At 42.1% G+C, this 19,264-nt stretch overlaps 1 protein-coding gene across 12 annotated transcripts in view; it reads left to right on the forward strand.

Annotated features, from left to right (window-relative positions):
- The first annotated feature begins 14,804 nt into the window (after nucleotides 1-14,804).
- mecom (MDS1 and EVI1 complex locus) overlaps nucleotides 14,805-19,264 on the forward strand; it is a 129,218-nt gene continuing 124,758 nt past the window's right edge. For 8 of the 12 annotated variants that reach the window (XM_070971086.1, XM_070971093.1, XM_070971087.1 and 5 more), the window contains exon 1: nucleotides 14,805-14,963. In XM_070971086.1, the coding sequence (XP_070827187.1) occupies nucleotides 14,927-14,963 (37 nt within the window). In that variant the 5' untranslated portion in view covers nucleotides 14,805-14,926. The remainder of the gene's footprint in view (nucleotides 14,964-19,264) is intronic. The other 4 variants (XM_070971089.1, XM_070971098.1, XM_070971091.1 and 1 more) reach the window with 1 other exon arrangement.

Raw genomic sequence — 19,264 nt, forward strand, 5'->3', positions numbered from 1 at the left:
TATATGTTGTCTAGCACTGCAGTACAGGAACATGTCTGTGTGTCTCTGTATGGTCCCATTTAACCCTTCACATCGACCTCAACTAACACTCTGTCAACGCTCGATAAGGTCCTCCTAACACTGCACTTTTTTTTAACCCCCTTAACCAGGTCAGGGTGATTGATAGGCGACTCTTCTTTTAAAGTAACAGCCTGCAGGTGTTAATGGGGAAGGAGGGGTGACAGACATTTTACACTCACTCGAAAGTAAGAACAGAACGGATCTCTGAATTGGAATCATACAACTGAACAACTCTGCTGGAGAGTTTTAAGAAGCTGGCACTTTGCTCAATGGCACATCAGCAGGATATACTGTAAGTGGAGAGAGCGACATACTGTTTGCTGTTCTCCGGATACCAGTTCACTTCCACATTTCCACACTTGGAACTGGCTAACTTCCAATCCAAACTTGCTCTGATACCCATAAGAAAACATTTGAACACATACATGTATTTATACTTGAGCTGAGATACTGCAAACAGGTCTATTGATACTGGCTCAGTAACACAGGGGGAACAGCACTGGGACAGATCACTGCAAAAGAATGTAAAGACTCTGTCAGGGAATAGATGTTAATTATAAATATAGTCCAAAAAGTATATTTTAATTAATTCTGAAAATTATATTCAGTATATTGATGTTATTATAAAATGAATGTGTTAGTATATCCCATTAGGCAAATGGTTCATTTTTCTTTGTCACCCGTCGTATTCAGTGTGAAACTACAACCAGCCAATACTTTCAGTGTTTCACTCAGTTCAGATTAGCCAACAACTACTTGCTGTGACTGTGTCTAAATATTTTGGGCATTGGAGATTATAAGGCGTTTGTGTTAGGTTTCTAAATAGCAATGGTGTCTTAGTGTTAAAACGTTTATGGTTTTTATTAGGACAGACGTGTTTGAGAGTTTGGTGGGAGCTGGGAGTTGTTAAGAGAGTCAGGATATGAGAAATATATAATGTTATATACAACTTTAAATGGTAGACTGTGCTGAAATGAAAAAGCTTGTAATATTTTAGAAATAATCACATTTTGTGTAAGCAAAGAAAAAGTCAACAAAGTCCTTGTGATATCACTTCTTCATCTTCATGAAAAGTCAGTGAGGATGACCTAAGTGCTAAGATGCCCACTGGTAACTAGAACCTGCTGTCTCTCAGTACGAGAGGTCACTTCTGTGAAGCTGGCAGACATGCCCTGCCACACCCTCACACATAGCTGGAATAGCTCCGACAGCTAAAAGTTTTACACGAAGATACACGCACACACGTGTACTCACATACTAAGAGCGACTTTGACACCAGAGAGTGGTGCACTGGCCTTGCATACAAATAACACAGCACTTTAAAACAGTTTAGAGTGGTTGCACAAAACAGGACATCATGGACGTGATTCCAGAGTCATCGTTGTTTCCTAATATATTACGTGAGTTCACGAAAACCAACATTTTCCCATTGTGTTTGTCAAGTTTGACTGAGAGCAGCGTTGTGTCAAAATGGTTTCGGCATTATCTGACTTCATGTTGTCTCACCGGAACACAGCTCTGTGGCACGTTTTTATTTTATTTTTTCTAATTGTTCACTTTGTCAGCCTGCTGCTCTCCTGTACTGGAGTGCATTTCCGTTCTTGCTTTCAATGGAAGCAATAAGACAGACATCAGATTATGCAATAACCTGTTATAAGGCACTTTATAGATGTGTCTGGACTGGCTGTGATGGCATCTCTGTCTCTCCAAGGCACTGTTCATTGTACTGATGTATGTATCTACACTGCACTAATGTATCTCAGTTGGACTAATGCATGGACATTAAATTCATGCATCTGCATTAGACAGATTTATCTGCTTCGGAAAACTGTAATGACTAACATTGTTAGTACTGTGCAGTGTTACAAGTGATGCAGTATTCTTGTGTTGTAAAACTGTTAATGTTATGGATTAAGGAAGCACCACACACACAGACACACATGCACACGCACACATGCACACACACACACACTTGCTTCCTTGTCGTGTGCAGATCCCTCTGTAAAGAGGGTACATATGTGCATCCAAAGTCTTCCTGTAGGGAAAAGCAATATTGTGGAGTTGATCTGTCTGTTAGTGTACTTTTCTTACCCCCTATCTTTAACTCTGATATAGCATAACGAATAGGTGGTTTCATGTAGGGATTGTGATGCATAACGTGTATATTTGTGGCCACAGTTCCCACTGTTGTCTTCTGTGATCCCCGACTTGATTGTGATGCCTGTTAACCCTGTCTTACAGTTCCAGGAGATTCCTTCTTATCTCTAATTTATTTCCCTGAAATGAAACTACTGACAAAGTGGAAAAGCCTCCATAACAAAAAATGCCCAGCACCAGACGCAGGTATGTGAGGAGGGTGTACAAGTGATGTTCTACTTTAACAAAGGCCAGGCATATGTGTGATGGGTAAAATTATGCTCCTGATTTAATGCATGGATGCAGTCTACATCTAGTTATGAAACAGTTCTTTCATAATCCCATTGAATTGTATTACGAAACCACCAAAAGCATTGGCTGTTTTAAGTTTTTTAGAAATGATTTTTGTTTTCTCACATAAGCACCTTTGTACATTCTGACCTGCATTGTTGCTCTTCAAAAAATACCTGTCCTGAACCTTACATGAGTCTTGAGGTCAGCAGACTGCTGGCAGTGATTGCTGCAGTACTGCGCATGCCCTGTACAGTGTAGGACGCTCCTCTGCAGTGGTGCAATACAGCACAGTAAATACAGTATGACTGCCACCCAGTGGTAAATGACTACCACATCAAAGAATCTTCCCCCTAGTGGAGGCTGATGAGACGCATCAACATGCACTTATCGCATGTTGATTAGGACTGAAATCGATGCATAATGGAAAAAAAAAAGAGTCAAGTAAATTTAAAACTAAGATTAGAATTCTATGTAACTAGCATATATCATTGCAACAATTTCAATAGTTAATATATGAATGAGTATAAATAGTGTTGAAATTGTTGCTACTCGCTTTCGATAAAGTATAATCTCAATCCCTGTGCACATTTGGCATTTTATCTACATTTTAAAAAGGAGTGATGCGTATGCATAAGTTTACACTTCATCATACATGCTACAAACATGAATCCTCCAAATCGCTCACACTGTGAGCGCTGAATAGTCACAGATAGCCTCAGTGTTACTGTCACACTGTTCGCTAAAATAACACAGTGTTGGGACATCAGATTGACCACTATTATTCCTTAGAGTTAGTACTGCTCTTACTGCCAGAGTGGCTGAAACTCTCACTGCCAATCCAAGAGTCTCACGTCTGCCGTTGTTACAACACTACTGCAGTGACACACAACTCACCGAGTGCACTCACACGACTAAAACATGTTGTATTATCGTCTACCACTGTATTAATAGCATTTCAGTGCTAAATCGTGGATGATATTGCTCTATACTACTTCTGTATTTCTAGCAGCTGAAACACACTGCCAAGCCAAGTGTCTGACGTCTGCTCCCTGCTTCCCACATTCCACAGAGATCAACAGATCCAACCGCTGACTTAATGTCGGTGTAGTTCAGCAGAAAAGTTCACTTTACTACAAACCTGATCTGGATGCTGATACGTGAAATGAATAAGGAGAAAAATGTACTATAATGTTTTTTCCGGTACAAAGAAAATTGTTCCAACATTGTTCAAATTATTGTTCGCAATGCCATATTGTGACCGAATGTGTGTCAATATCACATAACATGCCTATCAATCCTATAACTCTTTGACAGAGATTATATTGCTAGACCAAGGCTGGCAAGCTAGAGATTTGAATTATAAGCACAGCCTGACACTGGCCTCTCCACACTTTCTCATCACAGTCTGGCATTTTAAACAATTTCAACAATAGTTTTTACACATCAAGCAGCTGTAAACATAATTCTATCTTAATCAAAACAACAAATTCATATCTACACATTTGATCATAAGCTATTCAAGGCCAGTGATGTTATACAAATTACAGTATTTTATAGTAAGTCAAACTTTTGCAGCAAATTCCTATGATTTGCTTACATCAGAGCACACACACACACACACACACACACACACACACACACACACACACACACACACACACACACACACACACACACACACACACACACACACACACACACACACACACACACACACACACACACACACACACACACACACAAACAAATCTGCAACCCCAGTTTTCCTGGATCAACTTTCCTCTGACTGTTCAGCTGTTCGTCTGTGTTTGTGACCATGTTGCTCATGCTCCCTTCATGACTATGCACCTCAAACTTTTGACTTGTTAAAAATACATACCAGAAATAAAATGTTCATTGAAATTCCCAGAGCACTGTTGAGTCTCATTGTGTCTTTATCCAGCTTTGGAGAATTCTCCTTCACTTCATCCAGATTGGTAGCTGATAAATACTGTGATCAATCAAATTGGAATAGATCTGATTTTCTTTTTTTGTGTGTGTTTAAGTTATAATGTATTGCTAAATAGATGAGGCACATTACTGTAAGAAATAAGCTACAGAGCCACAGACAAAGAAGAATGGGAGTTGGTTGATATAGATACTGCAGGGTACTAATCAATATTTGCACCATAATATTTTCCACTGGGTCAAGAAACCAAACATTTTAGTGAAACCCCACATAACTTTTAAAGCCTAGACTGTAGTTGCGCTGCCACATTAACTGATGGTCAATAGTTTAGTGTTGTGCAAATATCACTGCACATCACTCGCATCAAGCGAGATCAACACTGCAGCTGCAACTTTATGACCAAATCCGTTGGGGAGTATAGCACATGGAAAAAAAGCCAAATGCTCAGGGATATTTTGTGCTCCATTATCTCCATTTATTTTGTCCCGCATGACAGATGGCATAAATGTGGATAATGTGACAGTTCAAGATTTCACACTCTGGGTCACAGATCTTCTTGGGGTTACACAGTCTGTGAGATCTGATGACTTTTTATTGATGGTACTTGTAGGGAAGTGAAACCTAATCACTGATGTGTTTTCACTGTCACTGATACCCACTGCAGGGCCCTATAATAGGTCAAAACGTCAATTAACATGAATACAAAGCTTCCATTGGTGGCTCACCCAAATTCTGGCACAGGTCAGCCAATGGGTGAGACAACCGCTGAATAGAAGGATGTTGGTGTGGTTAAATTTATGATTTGGTCAACATGTAATCCCACATTAAGGGCCTTATGGTTTTCAGATTGTTCTTTTGCTCCATACAGCCATCTTGTGGACGTTTGGTAAAAGTGCACTATCTTGGTTTCTGCTCATGGAGTCTGCTCAGTCTGGGCTGCAGTGCAGACGACAGAATTTCAGAATTCAGATTTTTTTTTTTTTTTTTTTAAGTTGCTGGACATACTTTACATTCCTTCATCAGCTGCAGTTATGCAGAGCTGGTTGATCTTGTCATGAACAGATAAGATAGGTAACTTATAAAACTATATAACACATGGCAAGAATGTTCACTTAAAATGATTTAAAAAAAAGTGAACATTATCAAAAGAATTTGGCAAAGTATGAAGTATGAAGTATGAAGTATGAATCTATGTATTGTGTTGCAGAGATATTTACTGAAGTTAGCATGCTAGCTAACTAGCTGTGGCCCGAACTGTCTCGTAATACCACTTTGTACCTCAGGTGTGAGTTTGCTTGCTTGTCACTTGCTCTCTTAAATATTTCAGTCTAATAATAAACAAAATAAATCAGAAAATGTCGAGAAAATATATATTCTTGCCTCTATTTTTTTTACTGAAAGGGGAAATACAAGCGTTCTCCAGTCAGCTTTTAGGGCCACTAGCTGCATGGCTAACTGAGCTAACTAGCTAACAGCAGCTAGTAGCTACAGCCAAAGATAGCTCCAACAAAGAGTGTAGTAAGCAGCAGTCAGCAGTGACCCCGGTGATATGCTAACCCCTATTTGTTTGGAGTGACCCTCAACAGGTGGCTGGTTCTTACGCATTGTTCCTTTAACTTTTCCCATTCATTCTCTATGGCAGTTCTCATCACTGAGGATGTAATATATTTCTGGCCACGAGTGGGGTCTTAATGTCACTGTTTCCCTTTTTGGATCAAAAGTAAGGACACCCCGTTGTCATGGTTGAGTGACAGCTGGGCAATACAGGGTAAGTTTTTTCTTTTTTTTTACAGCTCTGTCCTCTAACAATAAATGAAGAGGAACTGGTATGCCTATTGCTGTGGTACATCCATCAGCCCAGTTATCTATAATACATATTTCAGATTAACATATGTTTGAAAGATGAGACAGTTTGAGTTTTAAAAGCTTATTTATCATATAGAAAATACAGAGAAGCAGAGAGTGAACTCATGAAAACATACCTTCACACTCAGAGCTCCTGTTAATGGTGCTTAGTCCCTGACCTGTTCCCTGCCATCCTTTGCATTAAGCTTGGTTCACTTAACTTTACATTGTCTGCAAGAATACATCAGTTCTGACAAAGCACATCCAAAATAACCACATTAGATTGTGATCAAGCAATTTGAAATGAAATCATCATTAGTATCGAAGAGGCCCACTGTCACAAAAACTGATACAATACATGGAAGATGAAAAGATAAAGAAACTTACTCAAAAACACAAAACTTTGTGTTTCAGGATCCTCATAAAGGATGGAGGGGCCATGAGACAGCACTCAAAGTTGTTTGAATCTGTTCAAAGGTGCGGTGCTCATTATTCACCTTGGTGGGACTGCAGGCACTGGGGCTTCTGCTTACACACTTAAAATGTTGTTGTCTGGTTTGCTTCACTAATATTTTACTACAAAGGCCATCACATTTACTTAAAAACTGAATCAGAAGAGCAAACACACTCCCTCCAACAGCTCAGCATGTCTGCCTACACCTAACCTAACTTTCTCACTAAGCTTTAAGATCCTCTAGCACAGTGGTTCCAAACCTGTTTTGCGCACCGGACCGGTTTCATGTAAAGCAATAATTTGCCGGACCGGCATGGAAGCGAAAAAAACAAACAAACAAATTATTAAAAATACCACTCACAATTACCCTGAATGTAGTTGTTGTGATTAGTGGGAGCCCTGCGCTTGTTTCTCTTCAACGAAAGGGCTTCATTGCCTCATTTGCGAGCCTGTCGCCACTTATTACGCACAACGGGCTTGGTGCGTGAGAATCTCCTGAAGCGATAAACCCGTATTTTAAGTAGGACTGCTGAGACAATTGTCTCTTAAATGTAGCTTTCTTTTTCTTGGAAATGTGGGCTCTTCTTCTGTCTCATCAGTTGGCCTTTTCCACTTTTTGAAGAAGCTCTCCAAAGACGTTTGGTTTTTTTTTTCACTCATTTCTGCTAGCTTACTTTTGACTCATTTTGGCTTACGTTTTTTACTACCGTATCACGCAAGATACGCACCGAGACGAGCGGTTTGACATGTGTACAGAGGAACAGGCGGATGGACCTGATTTTCAAAATAAAACTTCCCTCAGACTCTGATGATCAATAAAATATTTTTTGTTCAGTCTCTCTGTGCGGTCCGGTGGTTGGGGACCGCTGCTGTAACGCACTATTTACTGTGTATGTCCTGGGTCAGATCCCGGGACTGACCCCGAGTCTGGTCCCGGGTCGGACACGTGTAAGTTCATTTCCGGGTCGGATCCGGGTAAGTTCCGGGACTTTGCCGGGACCGACGGGGAACTTTCCCGGGTCGGTCCCGGGTACTGATCCGGCCCGGGTTGTTGATACTATTATTATTATTGTTATTATCATTAGTGTGTGTGTGTGTGTGTGTGTGTGTGTGTGTGTGTGTGTGTGTGTGTGTGTGTGTGTGTGTGTGTGTGTCGGGTCGGATCCAGAATAAAAACCACTGATAAACTTAATATTAAGAGAGGTCAACAGTTCAGCCAACGTACCGTCTTGTTCTTTTGGCGTTGCTGCCATCCACTAGACTGGACAAGAGGAGCTGGCATTGACAGGTATGTCCCTCCAGGCTACCGTACTACACCCACCTGTAAACAGGAAATTACAAAAAGTTGGAGCTCAAACTACCACAATGAAAAGGTGCGCCCCCAACGTATTGACAGCCATCGCTGATGTGTTACAAGAGTGGAACAGAGGAGATGAAAGTTTACGCTACTCCAACGAAAAGCGACGATTAGCGCGCGACAGTTTTAACAAGGAAACGCCCAATGTGTGAGGCCCTGATTGGCTCCTCAGCCAACGTCTATTGGTGTTGGGGAGCTTTCACCATTTCACTTGTATGAGGTGGAGGCGGGATCAGGCAGGGACGGCGCCAAATTTGTAAAAGTTGAAAATAATTTGTTTATTTTAAATATTTACTAACAAGACGGACAGACGGTGTCTGACTTACTGAATGAAGCTGCATGTGCGCCCTGTAGTGACCAGCCAACATTAAGATAGACAACACAGCAACATGAAGCGTTTTACTGACTGTAGATTTAACAAACAAATCTTTTATCAGCTTAGGACGCGAATTAGAAGTTCTGCAAACATGTCCGGAAACAGGCGTTGTATTCTGCTGCAAAAGAAACTGAGGACACGTGCCATTCACCCTGCTTACTGGTATGTATACTATTTTGTTCTTTCTGTCCTTTATTTGGTCCTGCATGCCATTTTTAGATATTTTGGGAAAAAAAATATGCACCTTTTTAAATGGCGTGTTAAACCTAAGCTCAAATATCATTTCATAATGAATGTTTACTGAGTCAGTAGGAAAAGCTCAGGTATTACTAATAACATTAACAATGCTCTGTTCTATTCAAGTGTCCCAGTGAATCATGTGAGTGGACCACAACGCCAGGACCCTGAAACTGAAGCAGCTAAATGGAATTCAACCATCGTAAATGTAATTATTTACCCCTGTGGTTTTCCTGTGGTGATATTTCAAAATGCTCTCTGTGTGAAAGCTTGAAAGTACAGCGACTACCACATTTTTGGTTTGAGTTGAGATTTTTCTCTTTTTTTCACCCTGCATGTTTGTAAAAAATACAGCTTCCCTGGCCTCTGGAGAAAATGATGCTCTCATCTGGCATTCCCTCCTGCTGACACTTCCATTCTTCTATTTCTGTGCTGGTCTCTACAAATGGGTAAGTAAAACACATTTCTTAAGGAAGAATCTCTTTCAAAGGAGTGTTTTCTTCTGAACACAAAACACCCCAGCTGGTGAAAGATCTCTGACTTCGCTCCCTGAGATGCTCATCGCTTCAGATGTGGCTGCTGACCACCAGGCAGGGTTTCTGGCGGAACATTTTATCAGAGCTCAGCGTTTTCCCTGGCATACAGTAGGTTTGTGGAAAGCTCACGATAGTCTCAGTTTATGTGGGACAGCACGTGCTTGCTGTTTCACTTTCAGCTTCCTCTCAGTTTATTGGAGAGAGGAGTGCCTGTGGTGCAGAAATGCCAGGAGTAAACTTAATTGGAAATATCTCTGAGGACTTCACTGGCAGAGAGAGTGATGGAGGTTGTCCTGTGTCTTGGAAACTGACAATTATTGTTTTTAGTCCAGAAAACATCAGAGAGTTGTGAAAGTCATCATTTTCCAAAGGCTAACATGATGTCCTTAAGTTGCAACCCATGGACATTTAATTTACAGTGATATAAAACAGAAAAGCATCTTCACATTAGAGAAGATTAAAGTAAAGAATTCGATAATTGCCTTCAGATTCATCACTTTTCCATTAATTTTCTGTCGGTGGACTGGTTGGCCTTTTTCATACCTGTTGTCATAGTGAGCTTGTCCGCTGTCTGACTTTTGGCTAAGTCTTTTCAGCGTTCGTATCATCCTTTGGCCTCTCTATTGCTGTGTTGCTCTTGCCCTCTTGCATCAGAACAGAATTTGAACTTGAACTCCCAGTAGGACGTGGCCGTGTGTCAGTGAGGCAACGTGCACAAATACCAGGACACTGAAACTAAAGCAGCTCAAAGCAATTCAGCTCTAAAGTCAGTACCTATACTAGAAATGTTCATCCAAAGCATTTATAATATCAGTCTGTCTGTTTCAAGTTCAGAGGAGCTGTGCGGTAAGCAGTCAGCTTCAGGCACTGTCTAGGTTATTGACTCTGTGTCTGAAGCATCCCATCCATCTGCGTGTTCCCTTAATTGCCTCACAACCGGGAACTTGACAAGGATTCCACTGTGTGCCGTTACTGGAAACGGAGATAAATAAACCCGATCGACTGTCCCATTGATTACTTGTCACATCTCTGTTGACAGTACTGGTTGCGAAGGGGAGCATCAGTTGAAATAAATGGGGATGAGTTTGTACCTTGAGATGTGTGTGTGTGTGTGTGTGTGTGTGTGTGTGTGTGTGTGTGTGTGTGTGTGTGTGTGTGTGTGTGTGTGTGTGTGTGTGTGTGTGTGTGTGTGTGTGTGTGTGTGTGTAGGTAAGCTGCTCTCATCAAGCAGTCCTCAAAGGTAAATATGTCCACGGTCAACACCAGCCCTATCAATACTACTTCCACAAATTGTCTCAGGGGCGCATCGTAATTTGTCTCCCACGCTGGATACCGAGTCCACAAGCGGTTGTTAAAATGCACTTTACTTCAGTGCAAGCTAGGCCTGGGTATTAATCAGTCCCTTGTTAACCTCATGCTTTTTGAGTTTAGTCACTTCATGCACAGCAAGTCTGTAAATGGTGAAATCTACACTCAAGTTAGATCTACGTTTCCTATAGTGCACATAGAGCTGTGGCATGTATTGACAGTATGGCTGCAGGGTTTCCCATAAAACTGATTCATCTGTTTATTCCTCTTTGATTGGACTGCTAGGATTGAAGCCTGAATGCTGTATGACTGCACATTCACTGCTCAATCATCAACTATTTGTTAAGTATATATCTCAGCCATTACATCATAGCATCCACTAGAGGGCGGTATGGTATAACGAATATCCCACAAGCTCGTCTTTTCACACTGACTCGGGCTCTTGCAGAAAGTGGGAGAACAAGCACTGATACAGAACCACATCGCGCTTTGAGGTCTCGGTGCTTCATGTGTGGGGATCGTTACAATTTTTATTATTTTGAAGAATGCAAGTAGGATTAAATTAAATGTTTTCGTGACTTTACTTCCTTGCCGTTAATTTGCCTTTTCATTCAATCGACCTCAAATAAAGAGATATCCTCTTGGGACTGTACACATAGTCAGTGTTTGGGGAAAATAATCAGATCTCGAATCTAGTTTTGCAAATGCATTGGTATTTTTGATGGGATAATTATGCCTTTATTAAAGGGAAGTATGACGTGGTTTTAATGTATCGTTTAGAAATATAAAACCACATAAACCACATTGGATTCATCTGGAATAATTATCGGATTACACGACGTGCAATTACACCAAAAGCTATCTAAAAATACGAGATTTTATCAGGCATGCTGCCTTTTTTTGAGATTGTCTCACGCGTTTTTCTACATGTTTAAAAGTACATGTGTTCATCCTAAAGATATTATTATGATTGTTTGGTTTTTAGGACCTCCTCACCTTGAAACTGCCCAGACGTTCAAGCCATGATTTTATCCAATATTCACCCTCATTTTTAAATTATCCTCTGCCAAAAAAGCAACATGGGAAAAGATCTAATGAAATCAAAAATCGATGTGGATGTTCAAATTGGTTAGAAATATCTCCCATTTTTACTCGTGTCGTTGCTCTGATTTTTTTTTTTTTTCTGTTTAAACTGTGGATAATATGAGCCCCTTGCCCAGCGAAGAAGGATTGTTTGCTCCTGCCCAGCATTCTTTCATTGCATTAGCTGTTCATTGGAAGCTTTCATTGCGTTTGATTGGGTCGATAATTCTCCACAAAGGGGCAGCACGCACTGGGCCAAGGAAATCTTTGCATTTTTTAGCACCGTACACGGCAGCAAAAAGCGAGGAAATCTTTGCAATATCATATTGGTCGTATAGGTGTGAGATCAATAAAAATAAAACCCTGACTGAACACACGTGTCTCAACTTCAGTAGGCCTGCGATATGTGAGAAACCAAAGCAGTAATGACCAAGACGAAATGTGGGCATGCAGGGTTGAAATTTGGCTTTTTTCCTTTTTTTTTTTTTTTTTTTTTTTATGAGTAGGCCCAAGTTTATGTCTGTTTGTTTTTGCTTATTTACACCAGAGTTTATTTTCTTATTTTATTTGAAATTTAAAATATTTAACAGTAAATTCTTCTTCTTCTTCTTCTTCTTCTTCTTATTATTATTATCATTATTATTATTATTATTAGTTGTTGTTGTTGTTTTGAATGATTAGCCTAACGTACCTGAGCATCAATATCCTCATTTTACATCTTTTATTTTGTTTCTAGACCGAGGTTTGGTTGGGACAAAGCAGTGATAAATATCCCTGTTGATCACTTGATTGATTACCTTGCTCAAAGGTCACGCGGGCGCTGGTAATTTCCTCGTGCCAGAGGCTCCCTTTTCACTTTTAGTCTGCCTCTACAACCCCCAATACAGATCATGTTATTTTTTTAACCCCTTAACAGCTGAATATAGGCTGCTACTGTAATCCAGTGATGCGGCAACACCTGTTTGTTTGGATGAAGATTCGCTCGCTTTAAGCAAAATTGGATTAGACTCGTTTGCTAGCTGATATTTGTGCGTGAATCCAACGCAAGGTGAAGGAAGAGAGGCGGTCTTTTCGTTGATGCTTGCAACCGTGGGGGTCTCGAACCCAATTAATTTCTAATAATTACAATCCACGGGGCTGTGGGCATCTCTGCGCCGCTCCGCGCTGCCACCGGGTTCAGCCATCATAATAAAATATGTATTGAGAAAGTGCTTGAGAAGGGAGAGGAGGCGATGGAGGAGAGGAGAGAGTTATTGCGGTGAATGAAAACTGTTTCCATTTAGGCTAATTGAGCGCGCTGCCTGGAGCTCTCTCCCTCTGTGTGCGTGCGTGTGTGTGTTTGTTGGTGCGTGTGAGTGCGTAGGCCACGCGCGGCGCGCCACCTTCTTCAACGGTGTATCGGCGCAACCCACTTAATAGCACCTTTTATGTCATTACAGTAGAGGTAAGGTGAGGCACAACCACAATAAAGAAGCAGAATTAACCTCTGGTTAACTCGGCCGCTTAAATGCGATTCAGAAATGACCAACTTTAGTTTTTAGACGTGGAACTATTTCTTTAAAGGAGCGTAAATATGTTAAGAAAGGGAGTTTGTGAATAAGTCGAACGAAATACTTTTGGTCTGTTGTTTATTGTGCATACTGTATGCGCCGTGCCAGGTTACCATATGGCCTGCTCTGGTTTTGGGGCTCACCGGAGATGTCTTGTTTTTTTGTTGTTTTTTTTTTCCACGAGATGCATGATGTCACGTCAATCAGGTTCAACACACTTCGGAATCGATAGCTCGAGTTCACAACCCATTAAAGAGTTCATCTGCGAGGTCAGCATGATCTCATGCGGATCTAATTAATTGCCAATTACTTTAATTATACGCTGTCTGTATTTGGGGACAGATGGGCTGTGCACCTTTTATGATGTCAAGTGTGGATGCAACTTTACGTTTTTTTTTCATAGTTTTTTGCAGTGAAATACAGAGAATGGTAACAAATCATGGTTTGCTGTTTTTCTGTCTGGCTGGTACTCTATTTTGCTGATATATGACTCAGTATCTAAATATGCCTCTATAAAATGTTTATGCGATAACAGCAGACATGCAGTGATTTTATTGACTTTTAGTGCCTGGATGGCATGCATTTATGAGTGTGGCCTTTTTTTCTCAAAATCGAGGGCGAAAAAAAAAAGTTGATTCAAACATTATTCCACCCACTGAGATGAAGGCTCGGACAAAAGTCTTTTTTCTTTCTTGATAGAGCCGTTCTCCTTCCAAGTTAAATCGAGTGAAAACATCCTTTTTGAGCTTTCAGCAATTACCAAGTGATGAAATTTACGCACTGCAACAGAAACGTCTCAAACAGGAATTAATTTAAACACTTAACATATTAATAATTGTCAGCACAAGGGGTGGGGTGGGGGGTGGGGGGGCGACCTGGGCACTCTCATATTAGAGCTGTCAGTCGGGTGCCCAAGCGGGGGAGGGGGGGGGGTTCATTCATTTTCCAGTGCTCGGTATAATGGTCAAAACACAATTAAAATATCTAAAATCTTTAATGAATATATCCAGCATTGGTAATTTAAGTGAACATTGATTAATGGGGGTTCATTTAAAGAGAAAAGGTGCGCAGTTGAACATAGAATAAAGATCTTTATAATTAATGTCCTCGGCTCTAGATCCGGGGTGATGACTGCAAAAAAAAAAAAATATCCGTCTTATGAAGGACTTCAAAAAGTCTGTCTTTAGAGATATTGATTGCATCTGGTAGATCAACTTCATTTCAACTTTTTAGACGAGTTCTCTTCAATCTGACTAATTCTGTTGGCTTTTTCTGCTTTATTTTAAGATGCACGGCTCATGGTTTGAGAGAAGTCCCCACACTAGTAAGAAAAAAAAAAACGCACCGGGCGCATCTCAATTACTAAGTTTCCTCACGTGTTAGATAAACAACACGGCGGAGTCTGAGGCTACAGCAGCGTCGGACATTTTTTGCAGTGCGCCCCGCTTTCTCACTCAGTGGTCGTTTGAAACTCCGACACGAGAGGAGATGTCCACGATTCACACGCCTTGAGCAGGTCAGGTTCGTTATCAAAGTGATAAATCGTCCCAAACTTTTTCTGGCACTTGCCGCCGGCAGATTTCGGGCTGTGCGCATGTGCGAAGGTGTCCACACTGACAATGCTGGAGAGATAGCGCGTTTGGATTGAGAAAACCCCGAGAAAAAGGACAGAGAAAAAACAAAAAGGAGGAAAAAAGATCCAAGAAAAAATCCAAACAAACCCACGCCGAGAGACTGGCACCATGAGGTCCAAAGGCAGGGCACGGAAACTGGCCACGAGTAGGTGCAACATCCCTTTCTTTTTTCTCCTTTTGAAACATGCCATCTTCTATACCTATAGACTGTCTGTTATCACTGCGTTTATGAAGTTTCTGTGGCGCTTTCCATTTCCACCAGAGAGCCATAGTCCGCACTTTCACCTGTTAAGAGTGACAAAATGATGGTGTGGTCGCGGAGGCAAAACAAAATTGCAACACTGTCACAAGAAGAGGGTAAACTTTCAAGTTTAAGGAGCGATGGAGGAACTTTGTGCAGGGCGTCCGCTCCAGCACTGGGTCCGCTCGTTGCATGTAGTGGGCGCTGTAGCGTACAGTGGAGCTCAGAGTCCCATGTCCCGTGAATCGGCAGTTGTGCTGCACACTGCTGCTGCTGCTGCTGCGGGCTGCCGGTCACTTCAGCTTGCGGGGAGCAACTTGGAAAAGGCAGGTTGATGGAGAGAAGTGAGGAGAAAGCGAGGATTTAGGCAGGCACGGTAAACGTGTCAGGGAAGGACGCCTTGTGTGTTTGTGACTCTGTTTGTATGTGTGTTCAGCTCTTCTTAACGCGCAGTGTGTGTGTGTGTGTGTGTGCTGGTTGTTAAATTATATATGGCACTCTGAAAAACACAAAATTCGGACTTAGATGTGTAAATTATTTGGATGCGCGAATGTTTGCAGAGTTTACACTCCGCGTGGTTTGATCGCTGCAGCAGCAGGCAGACTTCTTTCTCTGCTAACAAAATTCATTTAGCTTCAAATAATAGCTCCAAATAATCAATGGGTTTGATTAAATTAAGTATAACATCGAAACACTCTTGTCATTAAATCGATTTAATTACTTGGACGCACTCAACTAAGAATTTATGCAAGGAGATGATTGATATGGCTATTCATGCATTGATTATGCTGCAATAAATTATCAAGAATGATATTCCCTTTCTCCCCCTCAAACTGTTTCAGTGGTGTTTTTGCGTAAATGTCTGCGATGTGTTGACTTTCATTTGAGTTTGGACTCCTTTAGTTGTCGAAGCTCTAACTGTACAATGCACACCGTTAACGCAGAATTGTGCTGCAGATGTTTTTGGACGTAATTATGCAGCGAGGTCAAAAAGGCAGCAGTGTAATGGCCCGGGCCTGCACTGTTTTAGTGCTTGCAGACATTTTATATAAAGGACGTTAAGAGAACATCCAGTTTTACATATGGACTACCTGTATTCAAAATATAGTAAATAAAACAATATGGTGTGGTCTTGGCGGACTTGGACAATTATCGCCATTAAGCAGCAGCTTATGGAGCTCTTACATGTGGTCACTTAAAAGTGAGTTGATTGTTTTACACAGGAGTGAAATATGGGCTAATGCAGATATGTTGACGAAGTTTAATAAACAAAGCAATTATGAATGTATCTAAATTGCTTCGAAAATGCTGTGGCGCGCATGAGTAAGTAGGTGCGCACGCACACACACACACACACACACACACACACACACACACACACACACACACACACACACACACACCGCCATCATCATCAACAGGAAAGAAAACACTTGACTTTCCTCATAGGGCCTTCTTGACTGTGAAACACAGGCTTTGTTTTCCAATTGATTTTTTGTATTATTATGCCGCGCGCAGAAAAGAAACATCAACTTCTCTACGCGCTCGCGAGCCATTAAAGCCATTCTCATAATATAGGCCTGATAATTCTCCGTGTATGCTATTTAACGATTATTATTCTCGAGCTGGAAGACGCAGAAATCTACGTCTTGAGTCAGAATGGGGGAATGTTCTGGGTCCCCGGAGGAGCGGGCCCGCTCTGGCCCCCAGCCAGGTCTGCACAGTGTCAACAGTGAATATTTAAATTCCCAGACCCCTCATAAGAGCTCTGCTGGTAAATGCGTTCAGTGTGTGCCTCCCCGCCTGCCCGGAGAAGTCGTGTTAAAACGGGCATGTACGGGGCCTCCTTGCAGAGCAGCCGTGTGATAAAAAAGGGGGGCTGGGTGTAATAGAGGAGGTGATGGAGAGGTGGTAAACGTAAGAGTGATTGATGGAGGTTGATTAGTCCGCGCGTCCAGATGTAATGCGGTGCGCCACAAAAACTCGCTTTTGCTTCCCAACTAAGTATAGCCAAGGCCGCACCCCGTGGTGAATTGTGGGCTCCAGAAAAATGGTGGAGGAGGGGGGTTGATGATCCAAACTAGCCTGGTGTAGGCCTAATTAAAGGTTCACTTAGCGTATTTGTGTCTCAATAAAAACCTCTTGACTTTAATGTGTTTGGAGGTCTTTGATAATTTGTTAGTAATAATTACAATGACGAATAATCTCTCATAACCCAGTTTGGATGATATTCTGATTTGCAAACCGTGCATGTAAATGTTAATTCCAATTTTAATCCCTTTTTTTTTTTCAACGTAGTGCGTGGAAAAAAAAAATGACCGAAAGGAAAAGTTGCATAAAAACGATTTGCAGGCGTAACAAGTGGCAATGGAGCGTTCAAATCCAGTTTGCGTCCCATGGCACACACTTTTGCTAATCATTTTTCACATTTGCCACAATATTTTGTCAGCCAACACTCATTGATCCGCCTGTCTGCAAAAGGCAGGCTCGTATCTCTTATTAGATGAAAAATCTTACAAATTGACACCCCTGAGTGGCACGCGAGAAGCTGTGCGTGCGACACAGAGGAGAGAGAGGGAGAGAGAGGCCTCGGTGTCTCGCCGTCTGTCACCGCCTCTCCTCTCCGGAGCGGAGAAGTGCGTCGTCCTCCTCACATTGTGCAATGGGCCATGCATCTCGCGTTTGTCTGGCGGAGCTCATTAAAACGGTTAATAGATCGGCCCATTTAAAAGGTGAGAGGGAGCGGGCCGGCGCGAGGAAAGTGAAATAGAGACCCCATTAAACAGCCCTTGTTGTGCCGGAGCGGCGCTCTTTGCCTGCATGCGGGAGCCAAAGCCCCGCATACAAATGTCCCATATCTCCTGCAGTAATGGACTGGTCAGGAATCACTGGGGCCCTCGGTTTTTGTCGTTTTCTTTTATTTGTTTTCAAATGCTAATGTGTTACCATATAGCTCATTTATTTAATGATGTTTTTTTTTTATTTTAGTCAAGTCACATCAAGTGAATTTACGTCATTTCATAGCTCAGGGCCTGTGTCCCTCAGTGCTGTTAGGCACATCTTAAAAGCAGAAAAGGGCAGATCGCTTAAGTCGACTACTTCTTCAATTGGAAAAAAAGGATTATTTCACACCTTCTGCCCGGTCACTTGTTAAAAGGTTTTCTTATAAATTTTAAGGGTTAATGTGAGATTCGGTAAGTTCCTGCTGACTTTTTGAGCTCATGTGTTGACATTAGGTGACAGATTGTGTGTGAAATGCCCACTTAAACTACAAGTCATGCGGAGTACTTGGGTGCATAGAAAGACTACAGTTTTCTGCTTCAGATTCATGGTTGTGTAACAATTGCACGATCGGTCTTCAGAGGAGTAAAACGGTGAACACGCACATTCGAGAACAAGTGGCAGCACCTCTGCTTGTTATAGCTTTTAATAGGAAAGCTGCTGAAAGCTTGTCAGACCAGGTGTGAAGCATGTCACACACACATATGCTCACACATGCAGCCTTTGTGGGTGTATTAGTTGTCTTTTAAGGTACAAGCGTGTCTGTCTGTGTGACCCAGGCCCCCTCATCTATCAACGCCCCCATCTGTCGTCCACTTTCCTCCTCTCTTATGATGGGAGAAGCCCCCCCTCTTCACCCCACCCCTCAGAAAATCGCTCTTTTTGCAAGGTCTCTGATGTTAATGAGTCGCCCAGGACTCAGTCTCAGGGCTGTAAACAGAGAGCTGATGAGGTTAGTGGTTTGTTTATGCACTGTTGTCACCCGCTTGAAGGATGGGCCCCTGTCCGGAGCAACTAGGCAGCTTCCAGGCCCCGTCATAGGTCCCCTCCCAGGCCCTGACACAGTGGCCCTGCGAGGGCTCCTCTCCCATCTGTACTCCCTCCTTTCCCTCTCCAAGCCTCACTGTCCTCCACCTCAGCTCATCATGCCTGTGAGGACTTTCATAATGCATAAAAACACAGAGAAGCATTCGTCTTTGAATGCTGCCCTGGTGACAGGTGAAAGGGTGTAGTTCTGCTGTCATTGTGCGTTGTGTGAGGCGGTAGTGTTTATATGTTGATGGTGTGTGTGTGTGTGTGTGTGTGTGTGTGTGTGTGTGTGTGTGTGTGTGTGTGTGTGTGTGTGTGTGTGTGTGTGTGTGTGTGTGTGTGTGTGTTTGTGTTGTTGATGGGGGGGGGGGGGGGGTGCAGCGACCCAGACAGGG

The sequence above is a fragment of the Chaetodon trifascialis genome, chromosome 9, assembly GCF_039877785.1.
Source record: "Chaetodon trifascialis isolate fChaTrf1 chromosome 9, fChaTrf1.hap1, whole genome shotgun sequence".
Lineage (NCBI taxonomy): Eukaryota > Metazoa > Chordata > Actinopteri > Chaetodontiformes > Chaetodontidae > Chaetodon > Chaetodon trifascialis.